The sequence below is a fragment of the Betta splendens genome, chromosome 8 (assembly GCF_900634795.4).
Source record: "Betta splendens chromosome 8, fBetSpl5.4, whole genome shotgun sequence".
Classification (NCBI taxonomy): Eukaryota; Metazoa; Chordata; class Actinopteri; order Anabantiformes; family Osphronemidae; genus Betta; species Betta splendens.
The window spans coordinates 3768046-3784398 of record NC_040888.2 but is presented as its reverse complement, the minus strand read 5'-3'; the positions used below and the strand labels follow the sequence as shown (position 1 = coordinate 3784398).

General features: G+C 45.4%; 3 protein-coding genes across 25 annotated transcripts in view; 1 reads left to right on the top strand and 2 right to left on the bottom strand.

The window, feature by feature from the left end:
• cacna1aa (calcium channel, voltage-dependent, P/Q type, alpha 1A subunit, a) overlaps positions 1-5816 on the bottom strand; it is a 49273-nt gene extending 43457 nt beyond the window's left edge. For 6 of the 21 annotated variants that reach the window (XM_055510972.1, XM_055510962.1, XM_055510967.1 and 3 more), the window contains exon 1: positions 3944-5807. In XM_055510972.1, the coding sequence (XP_055366947.1) occupies positions 3944-4280 (337 nt within the window). In that variant the 5' untranslated portion in view covers positions 4281-5807. Of the gene's footprint in view, positions 1-3943 lie in introns of all 21 variants that reach the window. The other 15 variants (XM_055510958.1, XM_055510971.1, XM_055510959.1 and 12 more) reach the window with 5 other exon arrangements.
• Positions 5817-9904: 4088 nt separating this feature from the next.
• alkbh7 (alkB homolog 7) lies at positions 9905-11549 on the top strand. Of its 2 annotated transcripts, XM_029158288.3 has the most exons (4): positions 9917-10340; positions 10420-10593; positions 10708-10832; positions 10986-11549. In XM_029158288.3, exons 1-4 carry the CDS (start codon positions 10059-10061, stop codon positions 11104-11106), a joined length of 702 nt encoding a protein of 233 aa, XP_029014121.1. In that variant the 5' UTR covers positions 9917-10058; the 3' UTR covers positions 11107-11549. The 2 variants fall into 2 exon arrangements, with proteins under 2 accessions (XP_029014120.1, XP_029014121.1); XM_029158287.3 differs by having other exon boundaries at positions 9905-10340; positions 10420-10832.
• A 589-nt stretch (positions 11550-12138) lies between these two features.
• gtf2f1 (general transcription factor IIF, polypeptide 1) lies at positions 12139-16332 on the bottom strand. Of its 2 annotated transcripts, none has more exons than XM_029158272.2 (14): positions 16229-16332; positions 15663-15726; positions 15531-15577; positions 15254-15326; positions 14849-15042; positions 14505-14675; positions 14218-14423; positions 13950-14100; positions 13818-13873; positions 13559-13693; positions 13380-13450; positions 12959-13100; positions 12704-12842; positions 12139-12618 (listed from the first exon to the last, which is right to left on the bottom strand). In XM_029158272.2, the coding sequence occupies exons 2-14, from the start codon at positions 15672-15674 to the stop codon at positions 12414-12416; spliced, it is 1602 nt and encodes a 533-aa protein (XP_029014105.1). In that variant the 5' UTR covers positions 15675-15726; positions 16229-16332; the 3' UTR covers positions 12139-12413. The 2 variants fall into 2 exon arrangements, with proteins under 2 accessions (XP_029014105.1, XP_029014106.1); XM_029158273.3 differs by having other exon boundaries at positions 16237-16303.
• Between the last annotated feature and the right edge of the window lie 21 nt (positions 16333-16353).

Sequence of the window (16353 nt, the reverse complement as noted above, 5' to 3'; positions counted from 1 at the left end):
TGGGTTTCAGAGGATCCGTTTACAACCTGAGGAGAGTGTACTTGATGTTCCAGCTGCTCCGCGGCTTTTAACTGCACTTCCGCTGTGGCTGTACATTTACATGAATACATTAGGCCACGCAGGCCAGATGAGCTGCTCCGCGGAACCTGCAGTTATGTTAAATGCTTTGTTCTCAGCAGGGGTTGAAAAGAACCAAAAGGCATCGACAATTAATAGCGTTCTGTGCATTTATTGTGTAAGGAAAGGAAGCGAGAGCGAAAAACACACACACGTAGAAGGTGAGAGGGAGATAATGTAGATCCTCGCGACCTCGACTGACCCGAGTTCCTCCACCTCTAATGTAAGAAGACAGTGGGAGGGAGCGTTTCAGGAAACGTACAGTAAAAGTACAACAACGTCCGGGTAATGGTACAGTTACACGGTCAAAGTACTGCTGTGTACACGAGATGTGGGGACGTTTCTGCAAATGCTTCTATCACTAGGAAAGATGTGGAAACAGTCCAAGTCACGCCAGCTTCAGCACGAGCGCCATTTTGTTCTCGTGGTGGCGCACGCGTGTGCACGTATTCACGCGTGTGCACGTGTTCACGCGAACCCCAGCGACTAGTCTGCCCCCTGGGACTCCAGATATGGATCAATTCACACATTTATTACTACACAGTCAAAGGTTGGAGGTACGCAGATTGAGCCCAGAGGGCGTCCACACACACACACACACACACACACACACACACACACACACACACACACACACACACACACACACACACACACACACACACACACACACACACACACACACAGCTGTTGGGGGGACAGCCAAGATTTTCCAAACGCTACGAGGGTTCACGCCGTGAATTAGCATCACAAAAGAGCAGAAACGGTCGATTAAAGTGGAGACAAGTTGCGGGGGAACGAGATGCGCTTCGTGCGCTCAGCTGGTTTCTCGGTTTGACTGCGAGTGGATGCGCTGCATTCCAAAATGACAAAACCAAACGTGTGCAGGTGCAGAGACCTGAGCTTTTGTCTCTTCACCACTTTGTGTTAAATGATTTATATGCAGACGGGCAGTTTGACTGTCTCGGCCTCTCTCCATTGTTTCTATTAGTCTGCTCCTCTCTATAATGTCTGTATCTCACTGACTCCCCCTCCCTCCTCTGCCTCCGTCGTCCCGTCCACCGTCTCTCTAGTTACAGTAGAAGAAACAGCTTTTCTTTTATCTTCTCTCCTGCTTCAGAAAAAGCTAAATTTATCACACACACACACACACACACACACACACACACACACACACACACACACACACACACACACACACACACACACACACACACACACACACACACCAGTCTTCCTGTATCCTCTTTCCCAGTGTCTGAATGACAAAAATAAACCGTCAGCGCTAACTAAACTCCTAGCAGTCCAGTTTCTCTCATCACTGGTGAAAAGCGCTCCTGTCGCTATAAGGCGAAAAACTATGCGGAAACTATGAACAAGCATCCGAACACACAAATGCACAAACTGACCTGATGTTTAAGTCGTGTAGTTATCATCTTAGATTTGCAAGATGGAGAAAAGCCAGTAAATAATTTAGATCCTGCAGAGAACGTAGATCACTGACTCCACACATCCACCCAAAAACGCCCGGCCCGGCCCGGCCCGGCCCGGCCCGGCCCAGCCTGTCTCCAGGACAGCTCCATCAGAACCTGGACTGTTTTACACTCACATGTTTGTGCGTAACTTTTATGTCGGGAGACCAGTGTCACATAAGAATCTCCAGTTTGTTTCCTAAAGTGCCTGAAGGAGACTGACTATTGGTGAAAACAGCTGAGTCTAAACCTGATGCTCAACGTCTGGAGTGGCCATCGGATCTTCAATTGATTCTGGGTCGAGTACGGCACTGGGATCAGATACAGAACCAAGGAACTAGCTGCTCATCGCAAACGCACAAAAGCTCCTAAACACACGTGATTCATCCTGGACACGTTTCCTGCACCTGTGTTCCATTTACACACCACAGCTTGTATTATATTTCATATGCAGCTCATTGCAGCTATAGATAGCTGCGACATATATTGACTTCCTCTCAGTTTACAACAGCAGGGCGAAGCGCTGGCCACACAGGCGGCTCCTGAGCTGGGTCTGTGGGGGTTCGGCCCCGTGTGAACATGCATGAAGAAATGGACGTCGAGCAGAAGCAGTAATGAGCAGAACCGACGCCTCCGACCTGTAACATTCACACAAACGGACCACATCCAGTTCCTGCATCTGATGTGGAGACGACAGAGTCATTTCTTGGTTTCCAGTTTTCAATAAGAAAACAAATGATGCTATTTGTCGAATATTTCATTCACTTTAATGCACTTCTCTTTATTGATGCTCCCTGTGAAGCTGAAGCTGCTCTTTGCCACCTTTGCTGTCTTTAATCTCAGTTTTCTCTGAATCAGTGACCATGTTACTTAGAGTTTAGCTTTTAGATTTGTCTCATTTGTCCTGGTTTGGACGTCCTGCATGCAAACACATCTGACGAAACAATGGACGTCTACATATAGTTCCCACTGGTGCAGTGAGGTCTGAGTCATCTGAAATTACCATGAGACGATGACACAGGCTTTGTAAGTACTACTCCTGCACAGCTGACTCAAGTTTTACAGCCTCCAAAGTACAATTAAACCTTGATCGGGCAGAGAGAACGGTGAATCACCTCTTTCACCGTGCGTTTCAGAAGGTGCCGCTTGGTTTCCAGCGACTCTGGTTATTCTACCGGTGGCGACAACCCTCTGCTCCCGACGCGCTGTGTTTGTCGGCATCATTAAGTGTTTCCTGCTCGCGCAGTCTCGCTGCCACGAACGCCCGTCTGTCATTCAGGCGGTGAATGGACGGGGTTTAGAGGCACCATAAGTAGCTGCTGCATTTCGCCAGAGCAGCCCAATTAGTGAGTGTAGTTATGTCACAGCTCAGGCATCAGCGCCGATCAATACAATCATTACTCCAATTTCCCATCTTGTCATTAACACTCACGGAGGAACTTACTTCCACGCTCGCCTGCATTCACACAGATACGCACGGATGCTGGAAGTGAAGATACTGAAATCACTTCTTATTATTATTTCTCCCCAGAATGTGTGAAACGCAAAAATGCAACCGCTGGTAATTTAACACTGACACGCACACACACACACACACACACACACACACACACACACACACACACACACACACTGAATTTGACATGATGGGCATATTCATTCACTGACACCTGCATCTTGAGTGATTAAGAGGAGATGTTTCTAAATGAGGGGAAAAATGAAATACTGTCCTCGCACCAGTTAATAGGCCACTATACACACCTGCTCGCCCCCTCCCTCCCCCCCCTCCCTCACTCACTCACACCATATCTAGAAAGACACCTGCATCATGCTGATACGGGGGCTTGTATATTCATCACTGGGAGCATACACACACTTTCGCAGCCAAATGCTGCCCCCCCCCCCCCCCCCCCCCGCGCACACACACACACACTCCCCCCTCCCCGTCTCCTATTTCTCCATACCCGCGCCTATACCGCACATGCTGACATCAGCAATCGGCAGCGCCCCTTGGACCACCCCCCCCCCCAGCCGCCGCACGTCCTCTCACACTCTCACGCCAACACATATGGAACACACGCCTAAACCGGAAACGTTTATCAGCCGCTTCCCACGCAAATGTGACTGATGGTGATCAACAGGCTCATAAAAAAGGCTGCTCCTCCTAATTGACTACAAATTCGATGCCCAGCGTTTCTCAGCGTTTCTCACTACAACTTACACTGATGCATGTGCTTGTTATGGCTCCGTCATTGCTGTTTATTTTACAGTCTGTAACACACGCTGTGGGACAACGTGGAGCAGCCACGCACACATCCGCGTCACTCACCGCACCCCGCCGGGTAAAGGATATGGCCATTCGGTGATCTTTTTGGCGTATTTTCTCACGAAGTTGTCCTCGCTGAAGATGAACAGCGAGCGGTTGACTGTGAAACAGTTCTGGCGGACGGGGATGGGGTTATAGAGGGCCATAGTCCGGGCCCTCTGCGCCATGGACTGCTTGTACATTCTCTGGGCCCCGGGCCCTCCGGGTGGACCGTGGCCATGGCCGTGGCCGTGTCCGTGGCCGTGACCGTGGCCGTGTCCGTGTGGGCCTCCCTGCCTGCTCCCGCCGCGGCCGCCCGGGCCGCCGCCGCCGCCGCCGGGCCCTCCTCCGTACCTGGCCGGTACCTCGTCTCCGAACCGCGCCATTCTGTGGACACCGAAAGCCAATCTTCAGGAAGCAGCGCAAAAGGAGACCAATGCTCAGCTGTGCAGCCACACAACATTACATCCCATCTGGATCGGAACGTCTCATATGCACGACGGCTCGCCTCGCGAGCGTGCGCCGAACACCTGCACTCGGCGTTCTGCAGCGCTGCTTTTAGCAGACGAGGACGCCCATGCACCGTCTCCTCCGTGCGCCTCTGCCGACGGCCAGTTGTGGGTGTGAAGAGATTAAATGTGTAGTCGGTTGGCTGACTGGTTGCACTGGAGTAGTGCCGTGGGGTTTCACAGTCTTTAGTCCATTCCTAGGTCCGTGGAGAGGATTTCAGGCGTGAGGATTCGCTACCAACACGGAGTCATGGGGCGATGGAGGCTGAGGGTTTCACGCACTTCGAGGCTCATGCCTGAATCCGAGCGCAGCGCAGCCTCCTCCACCTTCCCGGACGATTTATTCCTTTACTCTCATGACGGCGTGTAATGACAATATAAACGCCGCTGATGTCACACAGGCCTCAGTAAATCACGCTGTCGACTGTGAATCTGAAAATAATGAATAGCCTTTACCTACAGCCGTCACTGGTGCTGCTATTTTGGAAACAGTCTCATTTCCGAAGACCTACAAGGCATCGAGAAGGGAGAAGCTAACATTATTTATTTATTTTAGAAACATCCGCAATATTTGCTACAATGTGTGACTATAATGTGGCTCCCGCCACGTTACAGCGGCTTCAGCCGCGCGCTCCCAGCAGAAAAATCGTTGCATTCGTTAATGATCAGTCTTATTTCAAAACGCACGGTCTCGAGTAAATAAGAATGGAGAATACCGTTTTCCTTCGAAACGCCCGTGTCTCTCATTGTAGATGAAATGATCTTCTCAAGCGAATTCAGCAGAATCCTCCCTCGCTGCAAACATCATCCTCTGAGCGTCACCTGAGCGGCCGTCCAGAAGCTACGGGACACACGGTCGGCGTCCTCAAAGACAAGGGTACGACGGCCGCTTCTCAGCCGCCTTACACCCTCTCATGGTCGCCGTTGTGCTGCTCGAGGTGCAGCAATGCCGAGAAAGTCCGTCACCATCCCCGCCCCGAAAAGTCTACCTTCGCCCGCACCGATGAGCCCAAATGTCCTGTCTCTCTCATTGGAGTAGGCTCGTTCCTCACGGCTCCTTCTCCGGCGGCCCCAAGGGGAGGAGGAGCGGGACGGACGGACGGACGGACGGATGGGTGAACGGATGGACACGAAAATGAAAGGGAGGGGAGCGGCTCCTCGCTGGGATTCGGTCCAGGCTCTACCTATAATTCAAACGAATAGCACCGCGCGTCGCACCGCCGTCTTTCAGCGTGCGGCGAGCGCGCGATCGGTTCCGCAGCTGCGGCACATGACGCACCCAGCTCGCCCAACTTCCAGACGTCTGTCACGGAAGGAGGCATCGTCTAGCGCGTTTTCATTTTGAGGTGCTTCCAAGTATTGCCTTTCTCGGTGAAGCCGGACCTCTCGAGCCTTACAAAGGCCAAATCAATGTTAAATAACGGCCAAAATAGCCCGAGGAGCAGAGGAGAGGGTGGCGTCGATGCCGTGTTTTCTTTCACATCTGTATAGGTGTGTATTTCACCAAGAACCGCGCAAACGCGCTTGTTGCAGCCAGATGTGTGTGTGTGTGTGTGTGTGTGTAGGGTTTGAGTAGTGAAGGGGGACGTTGGGGGAAGTGTGGGGGGTGGAGGGGTTCCGGCATCACCATGGCTCGCGCAAAGAGACGGCTGCAACACTAGCTGACAATGAATGCGCGCACAGGGGCGCGTGAGTGGAGCCAAAGTGTGCGCGCGCGCCAGTCTGCGTGTGTTTGTTAGGGAAGGTGGAGGGGGGGGGGGTGCTATTCTTAGCAGCAGACATTTGGAAATTAATGGACGAAGCTCTTTCTCCCCTCCCTCCCTGAGAACGAGTCGAGGATGTTCTTCTCTGGTTCTCCTCCTCTCTCCTCTCCTCTCTTCCGCCAAGCAAAGCATCTCTCCTCGCCCAATGCAAACACCGGTGACGGTTCAAGGTGCAACCGCTCGGTTTGCGCAAAAGCCGAAGCGCTGATTTGAAATAAGTAAAACCAACGTGGACGAACAACGGCGCTAAACACGAATTGCAACGTCGATAACATCTCAGTACATTTACAAATTCTGGGGAAGTTTTAGTCCGAGTAGCGATTACATCTTTGATTGTCCTTGAATATTCTAATGCATTATAGCGAGTAGGAAGAGGTGGAAAAAAGCAGCCTGGTAGTCAGTGAATGCCATAAGTCACTCATAATGACTGGTGCCACGTGACGTTAAGCACCGGAGAAGGTTGTAGCCCACAACATCCCAGAAAACGTTCTGTTCATCTGTTATGTGACATATAATTGATTGCCCGACTGCAGAAATAACCACCCATGTGAATGGGAAATGATGACACGTATAAACAGGTTTAAGGGTGACCGGGGGTATTAATTCAGCACCGCGAGAGGTTGAATTGGAAGCAAAGCCTTTCAAGTGAGAACGTCAATCGATATCAGCACGACCTTAAATGTCCATTCGATATGTGGGAAAGGGATCGTTTTGCTTTGCGTCCATTTAAGCAGCGTTTCCGGACGTGAGAGACTGACCTCACTGCAAGGGCATGCAAGAGCAAAATGGAAAATTATCATAAAAACACATTGTAGGTAGGTGCTGTAGGGATAGGCAGGTTTCAGAACCAGGGACAACGCCACAAGGTTTAGATGAATAGGTTGCAACTTCAGAACCACGGACAGCGCCAGTCATTGACAGAAAGCGTTTTTTAGATTTATAGACTGATGTGCATATTTACAAACGTGTGTATATGAAATTATCTATTGTTGATCAGAGTTGGAATCTTTGAGCAGTAGCCTTCTGTCCAAACTTGTCATTACAAATCAAAACTGCAACCCCCTGTAACAAAACACCGTTACCTTACAAAAATGAGCGTTATGAGAATTTAACTGACAAAATGCGTCATATCCAAAACGGCCGTTTTTCTGCCACAGTGCAGCTTACGCTGTGTTTGACAGTGAGTGAAATCAAATCTTTTTTCGAGTCTGTGACAAGAAAACTTTAATGCAAAATCAAATTTATTCTGTCTTTAGTCCTTACTTAAAATTTCTCCTCACCCTGCTGGTTATGATAACATTAAATCCCACAACATTGCTTTTGTTTTCAAACCAAACAAGCAGTCTGTAGAGTACTGGCACATTTAATAGTATCATACTACTGTCATATTGAAGATGATAATCATTTTGCTCAACTGAATGTGTCTAAATGCAGTGAAAACATATTGTTTACTGCAGGTTTTGTTCTCTGTTGTTTTTTTTTTCCTCTGTCAGATGTTGAAATAGTGAGTAGCTGTGAGGTCGGAGCTCTGAGGCGAGGGTCTAGGAAGGAGTGTCGTGACTCAATGATTCATAAGACTGAATAATTCAATGGCTGGCTGCATGTGGAGCACTGCGCCCCTGGTGAACCCGGGTTCTCCACAGACCTGAAGCAGACGCACATGTAAACGTCTGCGAAAGCGGTCCACGCAAACAAAAGGTCCGAAATTAACAATCAAGGGAAAAGACTTCAACGATTCTGCTGGAAGTAGGTGAGTGAGTGAAAAGAAAGGGAGATTGTGCCGTAATGCCTTTTTGTTCTCGTAGGACTGTTGATTGCTGTGGAACCAAAGAAGCTACAACATGACAAAAACCACAGACTCACACAAACAAGATGAAAGGTGATGATTTCTTCCTCTTCCGCTCCTGTGTTTTTCCTAAGGCCCACAACAGTATCTGAGCTTAACTTAAATTGGTTTCTCTTCACACTTCTATTGATGTCAAAGTCAAAAAGTGTCAAAAAATTCTCTCTGCCCAGTGTTAAGGCGTTTGTACATCTCTATCTAAACGCTAAAATAGAAAACACCCCGTCCTACTTAATTTATTTATTTTCTATGGCGCGTAAAAAACTCAAATTTATCCAACAATAATCCTTTTTTTGGTGCTTATTTGTGAGTGTGGGCTGACAGGTGCCGCACAAGCACCAACCAAACTCACTACTGCCAAGTGTTTTTCTGGTGATTTCCAATTTAATTGCATGATTTGACAGTAGGCATGATGATGCCTCCAGGGCAAGTTGACCGACGATAATTCAGTGGGTCCGGAGTGCACCGACTGGGAATTAGAATATGAATCCGAAACACTCATCATGGCTGGATGAATGTAGCGCTGGGGGCGGCAGTATGGCATCCAACGATGAAATGGGCATCTCGTCAGTCGTGTGTGTGTGGGTACTCAAGGAGGGCGAGTTACTTTCATTGTGGATGCTCACTGACCGAGAGCAGCAGCAGGCCCACAGAAGGGAGCTCACAATCCTTATGTATACGCAGTGAATATGGTTGATTTACAGTAGATATCACATACAGTACTACAGATGTGCACACACCATAGAGCCATACGCAAAAATATGAAGGTTGCTGAAATGCATTTTTAAACATTTCTAATTATTTACCACGTCATACGTGGGTGACACAGCTAATCCTCAAGCAACAGCTTCTTCCTTTATTTAAGCAAAAGCAGGAGCACAGGAGGGTGGTAACCTGTCCTTAGTGCTACAATATAAGTAGGCCACCATTTTTTCTAGGTGAATCTCTGGTGACGATGAAGTCACCACATTATATGCTCTCAAGAAGCTCTTTTTTTTCTCATAGCATTTCTTTTTTTTTAACATTTAAATAGTAACAATCTCCAATAACACAAGTAGGCTTTTCATCTCCCAGAGTTGACAGAAGCCTTATTTAGTTTTTAAATGTTCTTAAATAAATAAATAAAACAATGTTTTTTTTTTTCATTGTTTTAGTTCCTCTAAATGTGCATTTGCATTTGAAAATGACACACCTGCGTGTTTTAGCTGATCTTGACCATTTGTGTATTATGGGAATCTGCAGACATGCTGCAGTGTTTACAATAATAATGGTTCACTGACCTCCTGTGGTGAAATACAAGACCTGCAAAATTTCACCATGCTGCGTTTGTCCGTGTGTCTTCAGATCCCAAAGCTACCAGAGCAGACAACTAGCAGTCAATGAGCCTTTTAGTAGGTCATCATTACATCAGTGCCTAGAGCCCTGCACACAATAATATAGAAATAACATATTAAGTAAAGCTTTTAGAAATTAATAAAATATTAAATAACCAATTAAAAATATTTTTTATTATAGTATTAGAATCAGCTTCATTGGCCAAATATGTACATATGGGACAAACAAGACATTTACAGGTGTAAAAATACAACCATGCAAACTGAATGAAAATAAACGAAATGAATACTCAAGTAGTTGTGTAAGTACTTGAATAGGAATAAAAGGAGCAGTGGATTTTTCATTCACATTCAAGTACTAAGAATATGCTTTAGGATGGCACAGATGATTTTAACATCATTAACGTGATTAATACGTTTAAATACGGATAATATTTTATATATTTATTTTATTAGTTTGTTGTATTTTATATTTGCATCTAAAATGTATCTTAAATAAATGTAATCGGGTTTAGGGAATAAATAGTAAAGTAAACGCGGGTTAGCGTCAAGTAGACGAGAAGGAATGTAAAAACAACTACGCTTCCCAGAATGCATTGCGTTTTCAACATGGCGTCTTACATAGCTGTTTGACTTTTGTCAACACATTTAAGAGGCAAACTGAAGCATATTGGGTTTTATAGCCCGCGTGGCTTGTAAAACCTGAGACAGGAGGATGAAAGCGTTGCTGACGGTGATTAAGCGAATACACAGAGCCGCTGTTTGCACCAGGCGGCAGCTTCGTTCGAGCTCCTGCGCCAGAAGAAGCGGCCCGTGCCCTTCACCTGAGCCACACGGGGCTCTGGTCACGGGCTCGAGCTGGGAGCTGGTGCAGAGGCTGCGCACACAGGTGGAGGTGAGGCCGGCCTTCATCACCGAGGAGGAGGAGACCGCTCTTCTCCGCGAGCTGGAGCCTGGTCTGAGAAAGAAGCGCTACGAGTTCGACCACTGGGACGACGTAGGTTCTAGTCACGACCGGAACGTTGCTGAGTTGTCCAGTACTTAGCTGACGTCAGTCGTCCGTTTACCACACGCAGGCCATTCACGGGTACAGAGAAACCGAGCGTGTGACGTGGGCGCCTGCGTGTGAGGAGATCCTGGACCGCGTCCGTGCTGCAGCGTTCCCCGCAGACAGTCCGCTCCTCGGACCTGTACACGTCCTGGACCTGGACAAGGCCGGTTACATCAAGCCTCACGTTGACAGTGTGAAGGTAGGTTGGACACATGTTCTACGTAGAACAGTAAACATCTGCTTGACCATTGGAAACCTTGATGTGCGCTGCCCAGTCGCCTGTGGCTCCCTGTCATCCGTTCTCATTCCTCAGTTCTGTGGCAGCACCATAGCTGGACTGTGTCTACTGTCAGACAGCATAATGCGCCTGGTGAAGGAGGATTGCAGCAAAGAGTGGCTCGACCTCCTGTTGCCCAGACGCTCCCTCTATGTACTGAGGTTGTTTACAAACCGCACCTTGATAATATGTTTTGATTATGAAGTATTTGAATATCAATATTATCAGTATTTATTTGTGAAATTTATGCAGACTCATTATTGGACTCAGCATGGTGTCTAACCTCACTTCACCTTGGTCTCACATCTGTACAGGGATGAAGCCAGGTATAAATTTACTCATGAGATCCTGAAAGACGAGGAGTCTGTGTTCAAAGGACAGAAGGTTCCTCGGCAGCGTCGTGTATCGGTCATCTGTCGAAACCTTCCAGCCTAAAACTGTAAAATCTGTCACCAGAATCTACCAGCGTTCTCCACGAGGACATAACAACTGGTATAGTAGCATTTTCATAGGTGATTAACATAAACACTGTTTATACATATTTTGGCTTGAATGTTAAAGACGGGGACAATGTTTTGATCACGGGGACAATGTTTGTATATTACATTCTTTGGCATCTTCATCATCACACTGAATGACATTCAGTGTACTTTAAATAAAAATGATGCTCTGTGCAAGAAGGTCAAGAACAACAACTGAAGTGGTTTAAGGTTATGGTCACTTTATTTTTCAGTCTGAAAGCAATTAAATGACCAGTAATAACCCCCCTAACATTAAAATTTAGTATATTACAGCTCAACATCACTGCAAATGAATTTTATGCACATTTTATGTGACTAATGCAGGTATTCACACATTAAAAACATTTTGAACAGTGACACTGCTTTGTACATGTATCATTGTATCATATTCCATTCGTCTTACTATGTTCAACACACTTAGCAAAGTAAGATGAATGATGACAGTAACAAGGCCGTGGTTCAAAGTATGTCTGTGCTTCTTGAAATGCAAACGTGAGGTTTGAATGAATATTTGCATTCCTTTCAGTGAGCTGAAGGTAACCTGTTCTTCCCCTGCAGATCTAAAAATCACATGTAACAACATCACTCACAAAACACTTGGTTGGGAATTACTATTGCATATTGTTTGATATTATCTGTGAGCTCTGTTTTTAAACAGAGTTATAATGATATATATTGTCTAGGCTGCAGTCATGATGCTGCCTCTTTTCTCTACAGAGTCTCACATTTGAGCAGAGCTGGGCATTTGAGTGAAATACAGACCACAAGTGACAACCAGGCGACAGAGTCAGGTCTTAGGACTTAAAACAGCCCCACAGTGTTCTTATCTTTCCAACCAAAGCACAAACAAATTCTATTGTACAGGAAATAAATTCTCAATGTGACTCTCAAAATTAACGAGAGTAGAAAATCCGAGTGATGAGGTACAAGGAAAGAAAAGAAAACAAACATTTAGAATTTTATTAGAAAAGATTCTCTCCAAAAACAAAGACATTTTGCCATTCATTAAATTGCAAGTTAAACTGTTGACACACTGAGCTGAATCGATTAAGGTTATTTTACATTTTGAAATTTGAATTTGAAAAATAAATTGAATATGTTTGGCAAAGTGCTGTCAGTTGTAACCTCTGAGCCCAAGTTATGAGACACATGCAGCATGGCATCTCTCGTATTAAAAACACACGCAATTTCTGAAAGCAACCCTCGCCCCATCATCCCCAGTTATTCAGTGAGGTAGAAATGCATTTTATCATTCACATTCTTGCGCTCTGGGTTAAGACGCTTGAGGATCTGGGCCAGCACATTGACTGTCTGCTCACTACTCAGACCTGTGCGCTTGGTCTGGAACTTCTTTAGCAAGTCCTTAGTAGTCATTGGTTTACGGATCAGGTACCGCCGTACTGCTTCCTCTGTTAACTGCACATCACTGTGGGAAAGAAAAGATCAGCTCTCACTCTGTTCACAACCCCTTTGAATTTTAAATTCAGTTTTGTTATCTGGCCACAAAATACCTGGAGCTGGGTGTGGATTTTCCAGATGGAGGTTGAGGCGTGCTTTTCCCAGAAGCAACAGGGCTCTGACTGCTGGGCTCCATCTTTAGCTTTTTAGCAGCTGGAGAGTCAGTGGCAGGGCCCTGAATCGGCCTCTTACCTGTGGGAAAGGGAGATGTAGTTGTAATGAAACACGGGTTTTCGGAAACTACCTCTTAGTACATGAAAACATCTATCTTGTGTTTACTTTAATGAATGAATTTGTAAAGCACACACCTTGCTCAAGCTTGCTGGCAGCCGCACGAAGGGTATTAGAAGTGGAGGCAGCGTCTATGGAGGGTGTCCCAGGGCGGCTGCCCGTCCTAGAGCTGCCTGCAGAACCACGACCACCTGGTCGTTTCGGAGGCGTGCGCTTCTTCTGAAAAGTCGGGAGAGTGAGGGAGGTTTGATTAGACAAAAAGGGAAAGAAAACTTACTTAAATGTAAAAAATAGTCACAACTAACCAGAGCATCCTACTAAAACTCAGCTCTGCCTTCTTTTACTAGTGTTGTCACGTAATTATTGGCTTATAACATATTGATGATGTGACAACACCAGTCAACTCCTTGCTGCTAAAAACAAGGGCCCGATAAAATGCATACACAGCCTATAAAATACACAACTATCCATTCACTCTGCCACACGCACACCAATCACCATGAACAAAGCAGAGGCCGTCTCTCCCTCGATGTCGCTGTCATCTGAGCTCTCCGATTCACCGCTGCTGTCTGAAACATGAATCCGTACAACTCAAACACAAAGCTGTAAAACTGGCACTAACGTTTATTTCTTGCAGGCATCTGCTTGCTCAGATTTGTCATCTACAAAGACTTCACCTTTTTTCTTCTTCTTTTCTGTTTGGACAGGAGTTTTCTTTCCTTCCTCCTCCTCCTCTTCCTCCGCTTTTGTTTCCTCGTCATTTGGTTTCTCTTCCTCACTCTCTTCCTCACTTTCCGATGCCTCATCAATTCCTTTAAAAAAGCAAAAGCATGGAAATAAAACAACCTCAAGAAAATATACATTATATATATGCATAAAACCATGCTTGTTTGTCCCAATAGTTCTAATAGAGATAGACCTGTACTGGTTAATTACCTTTAGGGAGGTCCTCTCCTTTGCTGGGCTTTCCCTTTTCTGGCTCTTCATCTGAGCTACATTTAAAAAGACAAATTAGAGTTAGAGTCCACAAAAAGGGAATCTTTAAAAGCCACATGCAATGAAACTGACCTGCTTTCATCTGACATGTAATCCACTTCTAGACCCTCATAGTCACCATCATCACTGTCTTCCAAGGCTTCATGTTCATTGCTCTTTCGCTTTTTCTTCTTTCCTTTACCTTTGTTTGTATCTTTTTTTGTCTTTGTTTTGCTTTCTCCATCTGTGATGATGTGGGTAAAAAAGATTTAAAAGTGTGAGTAACTATATTAGCACAGATCAACACTGACTAGTACTACAACCTAATTTCTTCAGTCCTTTACTGATTCTTTGTCATTACCTTCACCCATACTGCCGTCACTGTCCTCACTGCTCATCTCCAGGTCGTCCTCTAGGTCATGAATGCGCAGGTCACCCCCTCTTCCACCTCCCTTCTTTTTCTTTTTCCCAGATTTCTCTGTCTCATCTTCATCTTCGTCTCCACGCTCTTGCTCCCGCAGACGTCTCTGAAGCATGATGCTGAAGTGATTCACCACCTTGTTCCTTCTGTAAAAATTAACATTGGGCATTTACTTATTGATACATCCTTGATTTCCTATCCATCCCATTGATCCTCTCTTTTCTCACCTGCCCCACTCCTCCTCCGCTTCTTCAGCAGTAAGAGTTCGGTGCTTGGCCTGCGGTGTAAAGTTGTACCAGTTGTATACAGGGAAGGCCTCAAATGCTCCATCAGGACACTGGGTAAAGATGTAGTAGGATGCGTTTTCTGTAACACCGCCTTTCTTTATACCTTTGAATCTAACAAAAATATAAAAAGAAAGAGATAGAACAAGTTTAAAAACTACAAAGCACAGATTCAAGTACCAAAAAGCTCACAATTTACAATTACAATTACAAAAAGAAATTCGCAATTTCCTGCAAAACTACAAAAATGGATGCAATGCAAAGACTTTCCACACTCTCTTCCTTACCTCTTACCAGCCTTCCCATTAACCTTGAGAATCCAGGGCTGGTCCTCCACTTTGAACTCACGTGTCACAATGCCATACTTCTTCCGCCGTGCTTCCTCTCGCTGCTTTTTGCCAAACTCGCTACCTGCTCCACCGTCTGTTGTCTCTTCCTCTCCATATATTCGTCGGGCACTCATGTCTCTTTCCATACGAGCCTGAATGTTGAGGGGGAGAGAGATGTGACAAACATAACTAAATGATAAAGCTGCAAATATAAAGATTATTTTATTTTGTTATCCAGTTTCTTTAAATCACATTCATAAATAAAGCTGCTTGTCATCTTGCTCTGATTACTGATTGACAATTATGCCGTGGCAAGTGCAGCTCAAGCTACTGATTTCACAGAAAAACTGACAAGTAACTCACCTGTGTCCATGTGGAACAGTTGACTCTGTCACCCGAATTGAAAGCCATGATGTTGTAACGCTTGGTGGTGTTTCTGAAGTGAAAACAAAACAGGATTACTAAAAATTAGCAGTTAAGAGAACAGCTGATTATAATAATTTACACGTGGATAAATACCTATATTATAAATATGTCATAGATCTTACTGAACACATTGTATCCGGTACATGAATGCCTTACTGGCAGTGACTGTAAAGCACAAATAAAATAAGCCTTAGACAGTTCTCTGTTTACTCACTTGGGGACACGCACAGTGTACTCCGTAGTTGAGGAACTGCTGCTCCCCTGGAAAACAGACAGACGCAGAATTTACACATCTATCTATAAATTGAGAATGCAAGATCAGACAGTGCCAAGTCTCTAAACTTACCAAGGACGTCATCGTTGTTGCACCGCTGCAATATTCACCACAAAAAGTGCTTCAGGATGGACGACTAAGCCATTAAAAAGAAATATCACGTTAGTATTTGATAAAATAGGGTAACATTAAAGCAAACTAGCCTAAATGTTGTTTCATCTACACTGTCCGTAAAGTATGGGGATATTCATCAAGTTGTTTATAATGTGTGTGTGCGTTCTACTTTTTGCTAAAATACCAAGCACTGGTTTTATTAAAACTGATTATGTTCTATCATTTTTAGTAGTTGTGTTGTAGCGTTTTACTGAGGTCTTCTGATCAAAGAGGAGCACAAAGTTCCTCAGCGTTAATTACAGTTCAAGTAAAAGCGAACGCAGCATTAACGCTATTGTGTCGTTACCCGTAAACTAGCTTCTGGTGCTAAGATTTCCAGTCGCTAGCTACAAGCTGTTGTAGCTGCGACCAATCAACCTTCCACTAAATGAAGGGACACGTAAATGTAAACTGCTCATGCATATACACACGCATCTAAAAATATTTATGCAAAGAAGTGTAGATTAAACAAAAAATATGCTCACTGGTTTACCGGTGCGCGCACTTCCAGAGTTCTGCCCGTTAGTTTATAAAGTCGACTGGAAACGTAGATTAGAAAAATTGGTTCCTAGAAGGCCTCTTCTGTCTCGTTGTACTGGTCCTTTAAAGG